This window comes from Hyperolius riggenbachi, chromosome 11 (genome assembly GCF_040937935.1).
Source record: "Hyperolius riggenbachi isolate aHypRig1 chromosome 11, aHypRig1.pri, whole genome shotgun sequence".
NCBI lineage: Eukaryota > Metazoa > Chordata > Amphibia > Anura > Hyperoliidae > Hyperolius > Hyperolius riggenbachi.
Genome location: NC_090656.1, coordinates 36,732,585 through 36,754,962, shown reverse-complemented (window position 1 = coordinate 36,754,962; position 22,378 = coordinate 36,732,585). Strand labels below are relative to the sequence as shown.

Genomic DNA, 22,378 nt, shown 5'->3' with positions numbered 1-22,378 from the left:
CCGTGATCGGCTTTGATTGTCCCGTGATTGGCCTGTGATTGGCTTTGATTGGCCTGTGATTGGCTTTGATTGTCCCGTTTTCGGCTTTGATTGGCCTGTGATTGGCTTTGATTGTCCCGTGATTGGCTTTGATTGTCCTATGAATTGAGTGCCCTGTGATTGGCCTGCGATTGCCCTGTGATTGTTTCTGATTGCCTCTGATTCCCCACTCGCCACCACCCCCCTGTCACTATCCTAGTGATCTAAAAACAGTGACAACAACTGTGACTTTTTTAGTATCACTAGTGTTAGCAGTTAGGCCAGTTAGCTAGGCCCCTTTGAAAGTGTCAGTTAGTACTCAGCCCACTGCACCACAGTCACTAATTAGCGTCATCACTGTCGCTAATCAACATTGGTACTATATAGTATCTGTAAGTGATCATTACTGATCGCAGTCAGATCTATTAGGGTCACTAGGATCCACAAAAAAATGCAGTGTTTGCCCGATCAGGCCTGATCATTCGCCTGCACTTGCGTTCAGCCCGCCCCACCGCAGTGACAGATTTTTTTTTCTGATCACTGCAAAAAACACTGTACAATAGCTGTGGCACTGTAAACCTCAGTTTAGATTTTTTTTTTTAATCAACACTCAGTGACCACAGCTTTCTACCTCTCAAATACTCCCTTTTGCTAGGTAGGTGCTCTTTTTTTCTGGGTAGTCTCAGAGGAATACCCCCTAAATTTAGCAGTCCACCATGGCAAGAAAGGGGTATTCCGATGATGAGGTTCTCAGGTACATGGCCCAGTCGGATGAGGACGATTGGGACGCCTCATTCGACGAATCTTCCGGGTCAGAGTTTGAACCTGAATTGAGCAGTGGCTCACTGACCGATAGTGATGACGAGGTTGAGGTCCCGGCTAGAGTCAGTAGTACCACACCCCATGTTGTTGGACCGCAGGTGGCGCAGGATCGGCCTCAAGGGCAGCAGAGTGGTGTTCGTGCTGGTCTGAGATTTCATGGTGGGGCAGGCACCAGCAGCACAACATCTCCTGGACCTAGAACCAGTACTTCCGTAGACCCTGGTGAAGTGGCGAGCACCAGCATGGAAGTTGAAACTGGTTCGGTGGCACGTGCAGTAAGATCCCAGTCGCAGCCACCAAGAAGACGGGCCCGTACTACCCCTAGTTTACCAGAGGTGCTGGCAAACCCAAATTGGCAATCCCCTGATTCTGCCGCACCCATACTTCCCTCTTTCACCGCCCAGTCTGGAGTCCAGGTGGAGACAGATAATCTAGGATCGGCCCTAGACTTTTTCCATCTGTTCTTCGCCCAGGATCTCTTAGACTTAATTGTGGCAGAGACCAACCGTAAGGCCACACAATATATAACCGCCAATCCGGAAAAGTTCCTTGCCCAGCCTTTTTGGTGGAAACCAGTCCAAGTTTCCGAAATAAAAATTTTTTTGGGCCTTCTCCTTCACACGGGACTATTAAAGCAGAATGTGTTGCGGTCTTATTGGTCTACGGACCCAGCATATCATGTTCCCCTGTACTCTGCTGCCATGTCCAGGACACGATTTGAGAACATCCTGCGCTTCCTGCACTTCAATAACAACGAAACCTGTCATCGAAGTGACCACCCTGCTTTTGACCGGCTCCACAAAATTCGACCCCTTATAGACCACCTGTCATCCAGATTTGCAGATGCTTATACCCCTGACCAGGACATCTGCGTAGACGAGTCCCTCATACGTTTTACCGGGCGCCTTCGCATCAAACAGTATATCCCAAGCAAGCACGCCCGGTATGGGGTGAAACTGTATAAGCTCTGTGAAAGGGCCACAGGCTATACATCTTATTTTAGGGTCTATGAGGGAAAAGACTCAAAATTGGAGCCGGTCGGATGCCCTGACTACCTGAGGAGCAGTGGAAAGGTTGTGTGGGACTTGGTGTCACCCTTGTTCCAGAAGGGGTACCATCTTTTTGTGGACAATTATTACACAAGTGTGGCCTTCTTTCAGCACTTAAAAATAGAAAAAATCCGATGCTGTGGCACCGTGCGGCCTAGTCGCCGGGGCTTCCCCCAACGGCTTATTACCACCAGACTTGAACGGGGGGCAGAGGGCCGCCTTGTGTGCTGACGACCTGCTCGCGGTGAAATGGAAGGACAAGAGGGAGGTTTACTTCCTGTCCACCATTCACGCAGACACGACAGTTGAAATTCAAAGGCGAACTAAGGTCATTGAAAAACCTCTTGTCGTCCACGAGTATAATACTAACATGGGAGGGGTGGACTTCAATGACCAGAGGTTAGCGCCCTATTTAGTTGCCCGAAAAACAAGACGCTGGTATAAAAAAGTGTCTTTTTACCTCATTCAATTGGCAATTTACAACAGCTTTGTTCTCTACAGTAAGGCGGGGAGAACTGGATCGTTTATTCAATTTCATAAACAGATCGTGATGGAATTCCTGTATCCAGGAGGTGCCGTGGCCCAATCCCAAGATGCAACTAGCCGGCTGCATGGAAGGCATTACGCCTATCCAATTCCGAGTACCCCAGGTCACCGAATCCGAAGAAAACGTCGTGTCTGCAGCAGGGAGGGAATAAGGTGTGACACCACTGTTTATTGTCCCACCTGTCCTGACCAGCCTGGCCTATGCCTAGGGGAGTGTTTTGAGAGGTACCACGAGCAGGTACACTATTAGAGAGTAGGGAACTGCAGACACAGCGGTAGGCACAGAAGATTTTATTTTTTGTCACAAGTTAGCGGAAATTGATTTTTATTGTTTTTTTTCACAAAGTGTCATTTTCCGCTAACTTGTGACAAAAAATAAAATCTTCTATGAACTCACCGTACTCCTAACGGAATACCTTGGGGTGTCTTCTTTATAAAATGGGGTCATTTGTGGGGTTCCTATACTGTCCTGGCATTTTAGGGGCCCTAAACCGTGAGGAGTAGTCTTGAAACCAAATTTCTCAAAATGACCTGTGAAATCCTAAAGGTACTCATTGGACTTTGGGCCCCTTAGCGCAGTTAGGGTGCAAAAAAGTGCCACACATGTGGTATTGCCGTACTCAGGAGAAGTAGTATAATGTGTTTTGGGGTGTATTTTTACACGTACCCATGCTGGGTGGGAGAAATCTCTCTGTAAATGGACAATTGTGTGTAAAAAAAAATCAAAAGATTGTCATTTACAGAGATATTTCTCCCACCCAGCATGGGTATGTGTAAAAATACACCCCAAAACACATTATACTACTTCTCCTGTGTATGGCAATACCACATGTGTGACCCCTTTTTGCAGCCTAGGTGCGCTAAGGGGCCCAACGTCCAATGAGCACCTTTAGGCTTTACAGGGGTGCTTACAATCTAGCACCCCCCAAAATGCCAGGACAGTAACTACACCCCACAAATGACCCCATTTTGGAAAGTAGACACTTCAAGGTATTCAGAGAGGAGCATAGTGAGTCAGTGGCAGATTTCATTTTTTTTTTTTGTCACAAGTTAGCAGAAATGGAATTTTTTTTTTTGTGGTCACAAAGTGTCATTTTCCGCTAACTTGTGACAAAAAATAAAATCTTCTATGAACTCACCATGCCTCTCAGTGAATACTTTGGGATGTCTTCTTTCCAAAATGGGGTCATTTGGGGGGTATTTATACTATCCTGGAATTTTAGCACCTTATGAAACCTGACAGGTGGTCAGAAAAGTCTGAGATGCTTTAAAATGGGAAAATTCACTTTTGGCACCATAGTTTGTAAACGCTATAACTTTTACCCAATCCAATAAATATACACTGAATGTTTTTTTTTTTATCAAAGACATGTAGCAGAATAAGTTTCGCGCTCAAATGTATAGGAAATTTTACTTTATTTAAAAAATGTTAGCACAGAAAGTTAAAAAAGTCATTTTTTTGACAAAATTCATGTCTTTTTTTGATGAATATAATAAAAACTAAAACTCGCAGCAGCAATCAAATAGCACCAAAAGAAAGCTGTATTAGTGACAAGAAAAGGAGGTAAAATTCATTTAGGTGTTAGGTTGTATGACCGAGCAATAAACCGTGAAAGCTGCAGTGGTCTGAATGGAAAAAAGGCTCTGGTCCTTAAGGGGCGAAAAGACTGTGGTCCTCAAGTGGTTAACAGGTTCACAGCATCAGAACTTTATTTTTTATACCTAAGCCTAATTTTTAGCTGCTTATAAGCTAAGCTCCGCCCCATCAAAGTTTGTTTAGGCTGAAGTTCCTCTTTAAAGTCTCAAGAGTAACTAACCCAACAGGAATGAGCTGGTGAAACGATCAATATTTTCAACTGAATTTGCAATTTTTATAAAAACTTTACAAAATATAATTATTTTGGGAAATTCAAACTCGGCATCATTGTCAACCTAAAGGAGAAGAGTAAAACATTTATTTCTCTTCTGGCCAAATAATAGTGAGACAGGTGGTTTTGGTGCACACTCTTGTATAGCAGCGCCTCCCCTTCCATGTGCAGCCACCTCTTCCATGTGTATCATCCATGTACGGCGGCCCATCCCATTCCATGTGCAGCCCCCACTTCCATGTGTATCATCCATGTACAGCAGCCCCCTCCCATTCCATGTACAGCCCCTCTTCCATGTGTATCATCCTTGTGCAGCAGCCCCTCCCATTCCATGTGCAGCCCCCTCTTCCATGTGTATCATCCATGGACAGCAGACATCTCCCCTTCCATGTGCAGCCCACTTTTCCATGTGTATCATCCATGAATAGCAGCCTCTCCCATTCCATGTGCAGCCCCCTCTACCCATGTGTATCATCCATGTATAGCAGCACCTCCCCTTCCATGTGCAGCCCTCTCTTCCATGTGTATCATCCATGTACTGCAGCCCCCTCCCATTCCATGTACAGCCCCTCTTCCATGTGTATCATCCATGTACAGCAGCCCCTCCCATTTGTGTACAGGTTCCCTTATTTAATGTCCAAGTGCCCCATTAGGCTGCTGCCACCCAAGGCCAGGGCCTTTGGAGCTTTTCCAGAAATATGGCCCTGCCCTTATATAAATCAGTGCCAGATGCCAGAGTTGGGCTTTCTTGACAAGTGTATTATCATCAGCAGAGCAGGGAGAGCAGGAGGGAGCTTTTTCCATAAACACAAGTGCCTGTAGGTAAAAGGAAAGAAAAAATAATTAACTAAAGAAAAATGAACTCCTAGTTTAGCAAAATGGCTTCTCAAACTGTCATAGCTCTTTTCAGATCTCCCAAAAACATTGTTTATAAATTTCAAACCAACCAAAAACATTCTGGTACAACCAGTAGCTTAGCTAAGGTGCTGCGGGCCCTAGTGCAAGCTTTACATTGCCCCCCCTGCCCCCTCCCCCTTTACTCTATATATAATAATTGACACAGCGCACCAAAACCAGCCAAGGATGCCCACAGTGTCAGAGGTGCAAGAAGGGAATGATTTGTTAATGACTACTACCATTCAAAGCATCTAAAGAAGTAAATATTACCAGCACAGGACCAACAAAGAGCTAATACTGCGGTTCAGGGTCGTAACTAGAAACAACTGGCCCCCCTTGCGAAACTTTGGATGCCCCCCCCCTCGCTTTCTGCACAGGTAAACTGAGAAGCAATGTTATTAAATTGGCTACTGCACACTTAAATGTGTTTTCCCCATGCAGATAAAAACAGACAGCAGTGAACAGGGCCGTGCAGAGGGTCCTTAAGTGGGGGGTGCTGAAATTTAAAAAAGGAGCCTGGCAATGCCTTCCCTCGCATGCCTCCCCCCCCCCCCTCGTTTCTGGCTAGGGGGGTATTGATTGTCATGCTGCTGAATGCAAATAATGGGTGCCATGTGGGTTCTGGGTGTAAGTACTGAGTGCAGATAGTGGGTGCCATGTGAAGGCGGTGTGCAGGTGTGAGTAGTGAGTGCCATGTTGGGGCTGGGTGCAAGTACTGTGCCATGTAGGTGTGAGTACTGGGTGCCAGCTATAAGGTGAAGGGGTGCAGGTATTGGGTGTGGTGTGGCTGTTTGATGCAAGTACTAAGTGCCATATTGAGGCCGGATGTGAGTATTGGGTGCAGGGTGCTTGGTGCAAGTACTGGGTGCTTGCTATAGTGGGGGTTACTGGTTGAGTGTAATGTGGGTGCTGAATATTGGTGGGATTGCTGTGGGTGCAGGGGGTGGGAGATCACTGTGGGTACTGCTATGAATGGCATAGTTGCTGCTAGGGGAGGTAGAGGTCAGTGTGGTTGATGGAGGAAGGGTAGGTTTCTGTGGGTGCTGAGAGAAGTCATTGTGGTTGCTGGATGTTGGTAGAGGCCACTGTGGGCGCTGGCAATGGGAAAGGTCACTGTAGGTGCTGCTTTTGGCATGGGAGGTCCCTGTAGGTGCTGCAGGGGACAGGAGGGTAGCCACTGGGGGAGGGAAAAATCACTGTGGGTACTGGGGGAGGGAAAAATCACTGTGGGTACTGGGGGAGGGAAAGGTCAGTGTGGGTGCTGGGGTAGGCAGAATCACTGCTAGAGCTGGGGAGGAAGAGGTCACTGTGGGTGCTAGGTGGAGGGAGAGGTCACTGTGGTCTATGGGTGCTGGGGGAGGGGTCACTGTGGGTGCTAGATGGAGGGAAAGGTCGCTGTGTGTGCTGGGTAAGAGAGAGGTCACTGTGGGTGCTAGGTGAAGGGAGAGGTCTCTGTGGGTGCTAGGTGGAGGGAGAGGTCACTGTGGGTACTGGGTAGGGAGAGGTCAGTATGGGTCCTAGGTGGAGGGAGAGGTCACTGTGAGTGCTAGGGGAGGGAGTGGTCACTAGGTACTAGGTGGAGGGAGAGGTCAATAAGGGTGCTGGGGAGGTAAAGGTCAGTATGGGTCCTAGGTAGAGTGAGAGGTCAGTATGCCACACTGGGATTCCTGTCTGGGCATCTTCACTTGAAAGTGTCCCAGGCGGGGCGGAGCTTCCTGCGGGTGGGCGGGGCTTATCACAGTCGGGCGGGGCTTATTTTGCAATGTGAGCGGGGCCTTTTTTTTGAAGATTTTAAAAAGGGGGGTGCCTGGGCACCCAGAGCACCCCCCTGTGCACGTGCCTGGCAGTGAAACACTGCAGGCATTTTTATTATCAATTACATTAGCTTCTGTGATAAAACGTGCATGTTTTCACACATACTGACAGATGAGTGTGCTCCTAGCCTCAGCTTCTTATTACACTCACTCTGTCCATCTCTGATAGAGAAGAACTGGCTCTGCAGACTTCTACAACATCACTACAGTACAGAGCACTTGTAGAGAGGTAGAGAGCTTGCACTGTACACAAGACATTGCTGCACACTGAATAGGAACTGTCTACAAATCTATTTCTTCAAAATTTTGTATGATTCCTTATCAGTGGCTGAGCTGACACAGTCATTATAACAACTGTGCAGAGAGCAGAAAGTTTTTTTTTCTCCGTGCCCTTAGTTGTCAGTCTCTCAGGACAGGGAAAAGAAACTTCTCTCCCCTACGGGCTCCCTGTGGGGTCTGCATCCCTTGCAGGGTCTTTTGTTACACCCCTGCTGCGGTTGAGAGGTGGCCACTCTGGCCCAAGGGCCCTGGTGCGGTAGCCTCCCCTATTGCTACGCCACTGGCTGTAACTTGCAGAAGATAACTATGCCTCTTTGCTTGCCTAATACAGTGATCAGCTGTAGGATGTAGTAATAAAGGGACAGCTGCTGTTTAACATTCCGCAGGTAGGCCTGACATGCATTCAAGAGGACCTGCCATCAGTTCTGACGCTCTGAGGAGCTCTCAGAGAGAAAGTTTAGTCTATCACTTTCCCTGCTTTTCCCTATTCAGACTTTATCTTCCTCCGATCCTCTGACAGGCAATCATAATAAATTAAAGAGGATGAGGAATAATTTCCTCTTTTGTTTCAGTGTTGCCTGACACGGTAACTTGATGAAAAAGACTCAAATATTTGACTCGTTAATGCAATAATGCTTCGTCTAATCACGTCAAATACTGCTACAACTGACACACACACGCCGATACATTTTAATAGAGGAAATTTGTGTATTTTGAGGAAGAAGGAAGTTCAGTGCACAGCCCAAATGGCCCTCCACTATATCAGACTCAACTATATCGGGCTGCATTAATTGTCAGCACTGTGTAAATAAACAAATATTTATAATAATAATAATAGCAATGAGGAGTGAATGAAAATAATATTTAGGAGCAAATTGGTGGACACTTTGATGACTGACAAACTTCAGTGCAGCTCTCATCCTCTCCCCAAGGATTTCAGCTGTCAGATGTGGTGGGTCACTATATACCAATTTGCATATGCAGGAGAACAGTACCCAATTAACAGCACCAAAACCACTTGAAATGGTTATAATTAACAAAATAATTGTATTGTGAAAAATACTTTCAATGATTAAAAAACATTAAAAACACCAAAGGTGATGGACTAGGTAGGTATCTAAACATGCAATTCCAAAACAGTGGCTTGGAGTCCTGTGTATTATTGTTTACTCTTTTGGAATTGCATATTTACACCTTTGGTGTTTTTAATGTTTTTTAATCATTGCAACTATTTTTCAAAATAAAATTATTTTGTTAATTATAACTATGTCGAGTGGTTGGGTACTGTTCTCCTGCATATGCAAAAGCTGCAGAGAGTATGCACATGCGGAAGTTGTTGCTGTTATCTCACTTGCACAGCGGAGTCCACCGATGTCCGTCCTCCTGTCACCATTCAGCTCTCCCCCGAGTCCCCCAGCATTGCAAGATTATACAAGTGCAGGAAAGCCGCATCTACATGAGTAGATGCGGCCGCGATGCTGCTTATCAATCGAGCCGAGCCGATTGATAAGATCCGACAGGACGGATCTCCGTACCGCCGATTCCCTGCTCGATCCCCGCGAGGGGACAATGGCAGGGAATCGTGCGGGAGATAAGCGGCGCCGGCGGGGACGAGCGGGCACGAGCGGGGAATCGAATGCGGCGCATGCGCGGCGAGCGGGGACGCGGCGGGCACGCGGAAGAGGCGATCCGGCGGCTAATCGAGCCGCCGGATCGCTACAATGTCCCATGGTGTAGATGGGGCTGAAGAGATGCCGACACTAGGGTAAGAGCTGAGCTGACAGGAGGCCGGGCATCGCTGGACTCTGGCATGCAGGTGAGATGCCAGCACAGCTTCCGCTCACCCAATATTATTATTATTAGTTATATAGCGCCATCATCTTCCGCATCGCTGTACAGAGAATATAGTCTTGTCACTAACTGTCCCTCCAAGGAGCTCACAATCTAATCCCTACCATAGTCATATGTCTATGTATGTATCGAGTAGTGTATTTATGGTAGTCTAAGGCCAATGTGGAGGGAAGCCAATTAACTTATCTGTATGTTTTTGGAGTGTGGGAGGAAACCAGAGAGCCCGGAGGAAACCCACGCAGACACGGGGAGAACATACAAACTCCTTGCAGATGTTGACCTGGCTGGGATTCGAACCAGGGACCCAGCGCTGCAAGGCGAGAGAGCTAACCACTACGCCACCGTGCTGCCCACAACTTTGCATTACATGTCACCTGGTGGGGAGCACAGACACAGCAGGCACAGGCAGCTGATCAGGACTCCGGGAGTCACCCCCTACCATGGTGACCTGAGGGCGGCCCGTCCCCACCACCTCCCCTTAGGTACGCCACTGATGAGGATTCAGATCTGGTGAAAATGTTGAAATTATTGACTTTTTGGTAGAAAATTGTAACTCTGAGTTTGAATTTAAAATGTAAACACTGATTAGTACAGAATTTAGTGTTTCCAGTTTCTGTGTATTTGGCTTTGCAGTCTGCAGAAGTGGCTTTCTAAGTTATTTGTAGATTAACCCAACATGCTGCGGTGACCAGCTTGCTGTGACATTTGCAGGAATATATTGTACATAAATATAATAATAGTAAGAATAACATAAATAACTTGAGAATTTTAGTGAAACATTTTGTACATTTTTAACAGTCATTTTTCTTTCTTTCATCTTGTTTTTTAGTCTGGCAGGGATGGAATTGTGGCTCATTAGCATCTTATGTCTTACTATGTTATACGTTTTTATTTCTCAAGCTCTGCCTTGTCTGCTGCCTTCCTTGAGCTTGACCTGCTCTATCCCCGCCCCCACTCCTCTCCACACTCCTCCTCCCCCATAGTAACACCATTGAAAGGGGGGAGATTTGGAAGCTGCTATGGGGTCTGTGCCCAGGGATATTGCCCAGTTTGCACTATTGGAAGTGTTGGCCATGCTTTCGGTTGTAACTTAGCAGTTTCCAACAGCAAATAATCCACCTCCTATTAGGGATGGTCATTCGCTTCTCTGGTGGAGACCAGGTGATTCCGTGCCTTGGGAGAACCCACACCACCTAGCAGTGATAGGTGCCACTTCCAATACCTTCCCTCTGCTCCTCCCCGCTCTTTGGTACTTTCCTTTGTTTGCCTCTCCTCACGTCTGTCCTTTCCTTGTGGCCCTCCACTCCTCACGTCTGTCATTTCCCTTTCCCCCTCCACTCCTCACGTCTGTCCTTTCCCCATCCCCCTCCACTCCTCACGTCTGTCCTTTCCTTACCCCCCTCCACTTCTTACGTATGTCCTTTCCTTATCCCCCTCCACTCCTCACGTCTGTCCTTTCCTTATCCCCTCCGCTCCCCCTCTCCCCCCCACTGCTCCTTTCCCACTCAACTCCTCCCCCCACTGCTCCTTTCCCCCTACTGCTCCTCTGCCCCCACTGTTCCTTCCACCCCACTGCTCATCTCCCCCTCAGCGCCTCTCCTCCTATCCCCCTCAGCTCCTTCCCCCCCACTGCCCCTCTCTCCTTCCCCCACTGCTCATCTCCCCTTCAGCGCCTCTCCTCCTATCCCCCTCAGGTCATCTGCCCCTCTCTCCTCCCCCCACTGCTCATCTCCCCCTCAGCGCCTCTCCTATCCCCCTCAGCTCCTTCCCTCTACTGCTCCTCTCCCCCTCTTCTCCTTTCCCCCCACTGATAATCTCCCCCTCAGCGCCTCTCCTCCTGTCCCCCTCAGCTCCTTCCCTCCCACTGCTCCTCTCCCCCTCTGCTCCTCCCCCCCCCACTGCTCCTCTCCCCCTCTGCTCCTCCCCCCCCCCACTGCTCCTCTCCCCCAACTACTCATCTCCCCCTCAGCTCCTCTCCTCCTATCCCCCACTGCTCCTCTCCCCCTCAGCTCCTCTCCTCCTTCCCTCCCACTGCTCCTCTCCTCCTATCCCCCACTGCTCCTCTCCCCCACTGCTTCTCTCTCCCAACTGCTCATCTCCCCCTGAGCCCCTCTGCTCCTATCCCCCTCAGCTCCTCCCCCCACTGCTCCTCTCCCCCTCAGCCCCTCTCCACCTCAGCTCTTCTTCACTGCTCTTCTCCCCCCATTTTCTCATCGCCCCCTATTGCTCCTATCCCCCCACTGCTCCTCTCCCCCTCAGCCCCTCTCCCCCTCTGCTCCTCTCCTTATTCCTCCCCTTCCCTTTTTGCTCCTCTCCGCACTCCCCCTCCCCCCTCTTAGACACAGAGGGGCTTGAATAATGTACACACTTGTATCTCCATCCCTCTAGGCCTGTGGGGTATCGTGCACAATGCAGGCATCCTCGGCTATGCAGCTGATGGCGAATTGCTCCCTGTAAGTTTCTACAAGCAAAGTATGGAAGTCAACTTTTTTGGTGTTGTAGGAGTGACCAGGATGTTCCTGCCGTTACTGCGGAGATCCAGAGGAAGGCTGGTTGCCATGTGTAGCCTGGCAGGTGAGAGTCCGAAAACATAGAGCATAAGGAATAGGGAACATGTGGAGGCCACCAGCGTTTACTTGTTCTGATTCAGTGACAGGTATGAGACTCGATGCAGTCTGTGCACCTGATCTGCATAGTGGTTCTCAGTCACTTGTTCTGATTCAGTGACAGGTATGAGACTCTATACAGTCTGTGCACCTGATCTGCATAGTTGTTCTCAGTCACTTGTTCTGATTCAGTGGCAGGTATGAGACTCGATGCAGTCTGTGCACCTGATCTGCATACTTGTTCTCTGAGTCACTTGTTCTGATTCAGTGGCAGGTATGAGACTCGATGCAGTCTGTGCACCTGATCTGCATAGTTGTTCTCAGTCACTTGTTCTGATTCAGTGGCAGGTATGAGACTCAATGCAGTCTGTGCACCTGATCTGCATAGTTGTTCTCAGTCACTTGTTCTGATTCAGTGGCAGGTATGAGACTCGATGCAGTCTGTGCACCTGATCTGCATAGTTGTTCTCAGTCACTTGTTCTGATTCAGTGGCAGGGATGAGACTCGATACAGTCTGTGCACCTGATCTGCATACTTGTTCTCTGAGTCACTTGTTCTGATTCAGTGGCAGGTATGAGACTCGATACAGTCTGTGCACCTGATCTGCATAGTTGTTCTCAGTCACTTGTTCTGATTCAGTGGCGGGTATGAGACTCTATACAGTCTGTGCACCTGATCTGCATACTTGTTCTGAGTCAGTGAAAGAAAAGAAAAGTAGTTTTACTTACCTGTTGCTTCTTTCAGCCCCTAGAAGCCATTTGGGTTCCTTGGCGCAGATCTGGTCCCCCACGGTGTCCCGCTGGCAGTCTGTAAGGATCGCCGACCCCCGATGGGTTGGTGCCTTCTGTGCATGCGCCAGCGCAGTACAATCCCGATGACGTGGGCAGGTGCTTGTGCAGAAGACGCCGACCCATCGACGGTCGGCAATCCTTAAAGGTGGGCAGCAAGACCAGGGAGGACCAGAGCTGCGTCGAGGGACCCAAATGACTTTTAGGGGTTGGAAGAAGTACTTTTCTTTTTTGACCCCGTGAGTGCAGTGTGAATGTACCATATTCAAAGTCAGATGTCTCAACTTTTCTAAGGATTGTTGTTTTTTTCTTACTGACTTCAGAATCTCCTAAACATAAACATCAAACTTAAAGGGTACCTGAGGTGACATGTGACATGATGAGATAGACGTGTGTATGTACAGTGCCTAGTACACAAATAACTATGCTGTGTTCCTTTTTTTTCTCTGCCTGAAAGAGTTAAACATCAGGTATGTAAGTGGCAGTTCCTGTCAGGACTGGGTCAGACTACAGTGTGACCATCACTGATAAGAAATTCAAACTATAAAACACTTTCCTAGCAGAAAATGGCTTCTGAGAGCAGGGAAGAGATATAAAGGGACAATAGTTCATAGATTTTAGCTCTGGCATACTTCAATGAATGTCTCATTGAGCAAAAACAATAGAACAGTAACTTAAAACGTAGATTTAAATATAAAATAAAACTGTGGAATATCTTAAAAAGTCATTTTTAGGAAAAGGAGGATAGATACAATTGTTTATTTCACACACCTTAATCTCTAGTCATCTGGCTTGCAGTCACTGCCATGCATCCCCTTTCCTTATTTCTCTCTGCTTCAAACACAATAAGGGAATGATAGCTGAGTGAGATGGGCTCCCCCTCCCACACTGCGCCCTGAGGCTGGAGCCTCTCTTGCCTCTACTTCGGCCCAGCCCTGTGCACAATAGCAGAATATTTGCAATTTACTTATATTCTACTAGTGGCTTCACCCGGTTCCAAATGTTGTGGCTGTGCTTTTTCGGCTTATGTGCAATTATAATATGTCATAAATGGTTGCCTCCATATTCCTCTCACTTCAAGTTTATTTTGAAGAGAATATCCATATTTTTACAAATGATACAACATTTGTCAGAAATATATATGCGCCATTTCTTTTTTTCATTTTTGATCATTAAAATTACTTTTCTATCTTCATTTGTTGCACACACTGTTGCTAGTTTACTATCAGTACAGGCACAGAGTAATAGCTTATACTGTACATACTGGAGGTTGCAGAGATAGCACACATTGCAGCTAGTTTACTATCAGTACAGGCAGAGAGTAACAGCTTATACTGTACATACTGGAGGCAGCATTGATCAGCACACACTGCAGCTAGTTTACTATTAGTACAGCCCCAGAATAACAGCTTATACTGTACATACTGCAGGTTGCAGAGATAGCACACATTGCAGCTAGTTTACTATCAGTACAGGCACAGAGTAACAGCTTATACTGTACATACTAGAGGTAGCATAGATCAGCACACACTGCAGCTAGTTTACTATTAGTACAGCCCCAGAATAACAGCTTATACTGTACATACTGCAGGTTGCAGAGATAGCACACATTGCAGCTAGTTTACTATCAGTACAGGCACAGAGTAACAGCTTATACTGTACATACTAGAGGTAGCATAGATCAGCACACACTGCAGCTAGTTTACTATTAGTACAGCCCCAGAATAACAGCTTATACTGTACATACTGGAGGTTGCAGAGATAGCACACATTGCAGCTAGTTTACTATCAGTACAGGCACAGAGTAATAGCTTATACTGTACATACTGGAGGCAGCATTGATCAGCACACACTGCAGCTAGTTTAATATCAGTGCAGCCACAGAGTAACAGCTTATACTGTACATAATGAAGGTAGCAGATGTCAGCACACACTGCAGCTAGTTTACTATCAGCACAGGCACAAAGTAACAGCTTATACTGCACATATAGGGTTTGGCAGAGATCAGCCCACACTACGGCTAGTTTACTATCATTACAGGCACAGAGTAACAGCTTATACTGTACATACTGGAGGTAGCAGAGATCAGCACACACGGCAGCTAGTTTACTAACCATATAGGCACATTATAAAACAGTATAATTTCACTAGTACTTTAGAGACGAGAAGTCAGTGTGGTAGTAAACATTGTAGAACTCTTGTAGGAGGACAGGAATGGCAGCCTCTGTGCCTGTCGTGGTACAGGTCTGTACATTATCGCTATATTTAGATAAATTGCGGCGTGTGCTCAGAGTGGAGATTGACAGCTCCATGGTGTGACATCCCGCGCACCTGCAGCCCCGCTGCGCACTGCACACTCCACACTTGCAATCATACCGTCACTTATGTACAGAAACATTAACGCACGGATCAATCACCACTCTGACGCCGGGTCTGGGCTACTCATTAATCAGCTCATTAGTTTGTCAGAAAGAACTTGTTAGAGCGAAGTAATTGGCTCTGTGATTATATAATTACTTTGTTATGTGATTGTAATTGCACAGACGTCCGTCTGTGGTTTACGTGGAAAGCGACAACTTCGGGGGTCTGCGGGAGGCAGCGTCTCTGTTACTCTGACAGATCGCCCAATACTGGGCTTGTGGCGGGTCCAGCCTGCTCCGTCGGCCCTCTGCGAGACGAGCATCTGTGCTTCTAAATAGGCATGAGCTCCTGAAATATGTTCTTCTAGTTTCCAGGATAATACATTGCAAATCGAAAAGTCGGTATTCTGACACATTTGGAATTCGGCTGTTCTAACCAAGGGCATAACTACAGGGGAGCAGTCCTTGCAACTGCAGGAGGGCCCCCCGAGGTATGAAGGGGCCCCAACTACTAACCCTCCCACCCTCTGATACTCCACATTAGGTGGTTTTGTGGCCACACTTGTTATGGGTGGGAAGATCCTGATGGACGCACTTGTTTTATGACCCTTGTGAGATGGATCACCAGGCCGTGAGGGTCACCAAAGGGAGGCAAGAAAGGTGTGTGAACATTAATAGGGCCCCATCAAAGTTTTTCAAGGGGGCACCAAGATTTGTAGTTACGCCCCTGATTCTAACCATCCCTTCTTCTAAAGGTGCCCATTTATGATACAATCTTGATTGTACAATCTTACCAAATCTATGTCATGGAAGAGTTAACTGAGTGAATATGCTTTTAGATTTTGGGATTGGATACTTCACGCTGTCCCTTCTATTATATAGAAGTGGTAAGATTGTGCAATCAAGATTGTGTCATTGGTGGGCACCTGTCCCAGACAAAGTCACAGAGCAAGATTTAGTTAGGCTCTGGGGGATTCGGATCCATACCCAGGAAATATAGGATGTGCTTGGAGTTTGTATGATGCTCTATACAAGTTTCCCTAGATGCTTCAGTGTCCTCCAACATCCCTAAAACATACAAAAGAGGTCCTAATTTGATTGGTGCAGAGTCACCAACCTACGGTAAGAACCACTTCCAGCCCTGCCCACACCTTTTATGACACCACCTCCAGCCCTGTGCCACACCCCCTGGACACCAGCTCTGGCCCTGGGCCACATCTCCCTGACAACAACTCCAGTCCATGGTCACACTTTCCTGACAAAACCTCCAGCCCTGGGCCACATCTCCCTGACACCACCTTCAGCCCTGTCCCACACCCCCTGGACACCAGCTCTGGCCCTGGGCCACATCTCCCTGACAACAACTCCAGTCCATGGTCACACTTTCCTGACAACACCTCCAGCCCTGGGCCACATCTCCCTGACACCACCTTCAGCCCTGTCCCACACCCCCTGGACACCAGCTCTGGCCCTGGGCCACATCTCCCTGACAACAACTCCAGTCCATGGTCACACTTTCCTGACAAAACCTCCAGCCCTGGGCCACATCTCCCTGACACCACCTTCAGCCCTGTCCCACACCCCCTGGACACCAGCTCTGGCCCTGGGCCACATCTCCCTGACAACAACTCCAGTCCATGGTCACACTTTCCTGACAACACCTCCAGCCCTGGGCCACATCTCCCTGACACCACCTTCAGCCCTGTCCCACACCCCCTGGACACCAGCTCTGGCCCTGGGCCACATCTCCCTGACAACAACTCCAGTCCATGGTCACACTTTCCTGACAACACCTCCAGCCCTGGGCCACATCTCCCTGACACCATAGTTGCATAGTTATTTGGGTTGAAAAAAGACATACGTATATCAAGTTCAACCAGAAAACAAAGTACAACACCAGCCTGCTCCCTCACATATCCCTGTTGATCCAGAGGAAGGCAAAAAACCCTTACAAGGCATGGTCCAATTAGCCCCAAAAGGAAAAAAATTCCTTCCCGACTCCAGATGGCAATCAGATAAAATCCCTGGATCAACACCACTGGGCATTACCTAGTAATTATAGACATGGATATCTTTTAACGCAAGGAAAGCATCTAAGCCCCCTTTAAATGCAGATATAGAATTTGCCATAACGACTTCCTGTGGCAATGCATTCCACATCTTAATCACTCTTACTGTAAAGAACCCTTTCCTAAATAAATGGCTAAAACATTTTTCCTCCATGCGCAGATCATGTCCTCTAGTCCTTTGTGAAGGCCTAGGGACAAAAATCTCATCCGCCAAGCTTTTATATTGCCCTCTGATGTATGTATACATGTTAATTAGATCCCCTCTAAGGCGTCTTTTCTCTAGACTAAATAAACCCAGTTTATCTAACCTTTTTTGATGAGTGAGACCTTCCATCTCTCGTATCAATTTTGTTGCCCGTCTCTGCACCTGCTCTAAAACTGCAATATCTTTCCTGTAATGTGGTGTCCAGAACTGAATTCCATATTCCAGATGTGGCCTTCCTAGAGAGTTAAACAGGGGCAATATTATGCTAGCATCTCAAGTTTTTATTTCCCTTTTAATGCATCCCAAAATTTTATTAGCTTTAGCTGCAGTGGCTTGGCATTGAATACGATTATTTAACTTCTTGTCGATGAGTACTCTTAAGTCCTTGTCCAAGTTTCATGTCCCCATCTGTATCCTGTTTATTTTGTATGGTGCTAGACCACATGATATAGCCATCCTATCCAGATCCTGTTGCAATATGTCACTATTTTCCTAGCCTTGAATCACATCTCCATCTCTAGCCTTGAATCACACCTCCCTGACGAGGTGAAAAATGAGTGAGACTGAGTGACGAGTAACTCCCACTACCCACAAAGCTTCATCCAAAAAACTCCTGGTTAAGTGCCGGATTACTGAAGGCCCTGTTTACTCACAGATGTTAAACCTCGTACACATCAGGCACAAATGTAGCAGAACTAATTAAAAAAAAAAAAAGCAGCGACAGCTCGTCGCCAGGTCCCTCTGTGCAATAGCCGTACACATGGCGGACAGAGATGCGGCGGAAGCTGTCGCTGGAGGTTCCTCCCCCCGCCGGAAGCTCCGTCCAGGGTAAGTGGGTTGCTGTCGCTAGTCCGCATACACACGGCGGACTAGCGACAGTTGCGGCAAAGTTGCAGCGACAGCTGTTGCAGGCGATTGGCCGTGCCAATAGCCTGGCAATGGTTCGGGGCGCGCGTCATACACACGGGCGACCTGTCGCCGCAACACGCGGTTGTGGCGACAGCCGTAGCCCGCGTGTATGAGCCATTAGGGGTGAGCTCTTCCTAGGCGTGAAGTTTTAAGTGTCCATGGGTCTTCACCAGAGCACTGTGCAAGGGCTGGTTGGCTGCTACGTTGCTGCCTGGTGGCCACCAGGTCATGACACCTAGGATTTTCCCACCAGTGATCGAGGAGAACAGGAGACGCTGTAATGTGATGTCGTCCAGATGGAACTGTTTACCCAAGATGTCAGAACGAACAGCACTGACAGCTGGGTGAAGGGAGTTCATACAGGCAGGAACCAAGGATTTTGGCACTAAATTATAAATGCTGTGTGTGCATGGTGGTTACACGACAAATTAGTCACATAAAGCCACAGCTGGACTCACACCCACCCACCAGCATGGATGGAAGTGAGAGTAACATTCCAACCTGATTCATAATGCTCCATGATCCTGCCCCCTCCCTTCAGGCCATCTCTGATTAAGAGACAGAAGATATTGGCTGTGACAGACACCTCCCTTCTCCCAACAACAGGCAACAGAGGGAGAGAGAAACCACATTCCTCCTCAATGATGGATTAAGATAAAATAGGGCCCTAGGAAACATAGTAGCTTTGGCTCATCCTGATAATTCTTTTGGCAATCTCAGGTATGAGGCAGGACAGATTAAGTGGGAGTTGGGCCCCCTGAAACCCACTAGGCCCTAGGCACCTGTTCCTCCTCAACAGTGATTGAGCAGGCTGTGTCATTGTGGTGATGTACCATCTCTCTTTTTACATCAAGTTATGCTCTGGTTGGGGGTGTTGTGTATCTGCGTAAAGTCAGGTGGAGAGGGATAGTAGAAACTTTGCGTAAGCGTTCAGGAGCCCCGTTGTCAGACGTGTCCTGCAGGACAGACCACAGAGTAGTCTTCAGGCTGCAATCTCTCACACCGAGTGCCCCACCTCCCTGTATTCTGATATCGATACCAACAATTCTGTCCACAGAGCCTGCTGTTACCTCCCTCAGCTGGGTCGCTTGAGGTCATGTGAAGACTTTGGCTGAACAGTTCTTGTGTGCTATGAAAAATGAAACGTCTGGCCACCATACCTGCTCGGCTGTTAGATGGTGTATGTAGAGAGCAGCAAGTTATTAATTCCGCGTCTGGCTGGAACGTTTCCAGATGACCAGATCAGGCGCTGTTTAATCTTTCCTCTCCATGTCTCATTACGATGGAACAAATTCATACACAGAACCACGTAGACTTGTGAAATTAAACAATGAGCCTGTTATGGAACACTTAGTGTGCCTCATTCAGTGCAGAGCAGCAAGTCCTGGCCTGTAATCACATGCAAACAGTTTATCCCGCCACAATGGGTCGCACGTGTGGTTATGTCAGCTGACCGCATCCGCTAATCAGGCCCGTGTTATAACCAAGACGAGGTCGCCCTGACCTCCGCTGAGCTTCTCATGTCAATAGAAGTTTGGTTTTCCTGAATGGAATAAAACAGTCTTCAAGAATGTAGCACAGTAAAACCTTGCATAAAGGTTTAGAGAAACATCAAACAGGCATTCAAGCTCGCCAGTTCTCAAGGAAACTAGGCAGAGCATAATACAATTCTACACTAACTACAGGATCTTCTAAAAAAATTAGCATATTGTGATAAAGTTCATTATTTTCTGTAATGTACTGATAAACATTAGACTTTCATATATTTTAGATTTATTAAACTACAACTGAAGTAGTTCAAGCCTTTTATTGTTTTAATATTGATGATTTTGGCATACAGGTCATGAAAACTCAAAATTCCTATCTCAAAAAATTAGCATATTTCATCCGACCAATAAAAGAAAAGTGTTTTTAAAACAAAAAAAGTCAACCTTCAAATAATTATGTTCAGTTATGCACTCAATACTTGGTCGGGAATCCTTTTGCAGAAATGACTGCTTGAATGCGGCGTGGCATGGAGGCAATCAGCCTGTGGCACTGCTCAGGTGTTATGGAGGCCCAGGATGCTTCGATAGCGGCCTTAAGCTCATCCAGAGTGTTGGGTCTTGCGTCTCTCAACTTTCTCTTCACAATATCCCACAGATTCTCTATGAGGTTCAGGTCAGGAGAGTTGGCAGGCCAAATGAGCACAGTAATACCATGGTCAGTAAACCATTTACCAGTGGTTTTGGCACTGTGAGCAGGTGCCAGGTCGTGATGAAAAATGAAATCTTCATCTCCATAAAGCTTTTCAGCAGATGGAAGCATGCAGTGCTCCAAAATCTCCTGATAGCTAGCTGCATTGACCCTGCCCTTGATAAAACACAGTGGACCAACACCAGCAGCTGACATGGCACCCCAGACCATCACTGACTGTGGGTACTTGACACTGGACTTCAGGCATTTTGGCATTTCCCTCTCCCCAGTCTTCCTCCAGACTCTGGCACCTTGATTTCCGAATGGCATGTAAAAGTTGCTTTCATCCAAAAAAAGTACTTTGGACCACTGAGCAACAGTCCAGTGCTGTAGCCCAGGTCAGGCGCCTCTGCCGCTGTTTCTGGTTCGAAAGTGGGTTCATGCTCCCATCTGCTGAAAAGCTTTATGGAGATGAAGATTTCATTTTTCAGCACGACCTGGCACCTGCTCACAGTGCCAAAACCACTGGTAAATGGTTTACTGACCGTGGTATTACTGTGCTCAATTGGCCTGCCAACTCTCCTGGCCTGAACCCCATAGAGAATCTGTGGGATATTGTGAAGAGAAAGTTGAGAGACGCAAGACCCAACACTCTGGATGAGCTTAAGGCCGCTATCGAAGCATCCTGGGCCTCCATAACACCTGAGCAGTGCCACAGGCTGATTGCCTCCATGCCACGCCGCATTCAAGCAGTCATTTCTGCAAAAGGATTCCCGACCAAGTATTGAGTGCATAACTGAACATAATTATTTGAAGGTTGACTTTTTTTGTTTTAAAAACACTTTTCTTTTATTGGTCGGATGAAATATGCTAATTTTTTGAGATAGGAATTTTGAGGTTTCATGAGCTGTATGCCAAAATCATCAATATTAAAACAATAAAAGGCTTGAACTACTTCAGTTGTAGTGTAATGAATCTAAAATATATGAAAGTCTAATGTTTATCAGTACATTACAGAAAATAATGAACTATATCACAATATGCTAATTTTTTTAGAAGATCCTGTACATAGATCACTACACCTCAACATGGCCTGACCACTGGACAGAGCATAATACAACTCTACTACACTCTATACATAGATCTCTGTACCCCAACATGGCCTGACCACTGGACAGACTATAATACAACTCTACTACACTCTATACATAGATTACTGCACCCCAACATGGCCTGACCACTGAAGAGAGCATAATACAATTGTACTACACTCTATACTTAGATCACTACACCCCAACATGGCCTGACCACTGGAGTGAGCATAATACAACTGTACTACACTCTATACATAGATCACTACACCCCAACATGGCCTGACCACTGGAGTGAGCATAATACAACTGTACTACACTCTATACATGGATTACTACACCCCAACATGGCCTGACCACTGGACAGAGCATAATACAGCTGTACTACACTCTATACATAGATTACTACACCCCAACATGGCCCGACCACTGAACAAAGCATAATACAACTCTACTACACTCTATACATAGATCACTACACCCAAACATGGCCTGACCACTGGGCAGAGCATAATACAGCTGTACTACACTCTATAGATAGATTACTACACCCTAACATGGCCTGACCACTGGACAGAGCATAATACAACTCTACTACACTCTATACATAGATCACTACACCCCAACATGGCCTGACCACTAGATACAATCATAATTATACACAATTCAAAGAGCATCAAACACCTAACCATAGCAGTACATTTAATAAAGGTAACCATGACCTAACTGTGTTTCTGAAAGATTTGTGTTCTGTCTCAGGTGATTGTCCTATTCCGGGATTCGCAGCCTACGCTGCCACCAAGGCGGCCCTCTCCATGTTTTCTGCTGTCATGCGTCAGGACTTGTTGAAGTGGGGGGTGAAAGTCTCCACCATCCATCCCAGCGGCTTCAAGACAAGTATGTGCTGAAGAGACTTGTACAGCCATTTTAAGTCTAATGGTGTTTGTTAAGCCATATTAGCTTTATATGTTGAAATATTTTGTCCTTTGCTGCTTAGACACTACTAGTATTGTTCAGCAATGTAAGCGCA

General features: G+C 47.0%; 1 protein-coding gene across 1 annotated transcript in view; it reads left to right on the top strand.

Annotated features, from left to right (window-relative positions):
- Nucleotides 1-22,378, top strand: part of HSD17B2 (hydroxysteroid 17-beta dehydrogenase 2) — an 88,327-nt gene that overhangs the window by 53,646 nt on the left and 12,303 nt on the right. Inside the window, exons 3-4 of the mRNA XM_068259454.1 lie at nucleotides 11,533-11,718; nucleotides 22,108-22,245. Of these exons, the coding sequence (XP_068115555.1) occupies nucleotides 11,533-11,718; nucleotides 22,108-22,245 (324 nt within the window). The remainder of the gene's footprint in view (nucleotides 1-11,532; nucleotides 11,719-22,107; nucleotides 22,246-22,378) is intronic.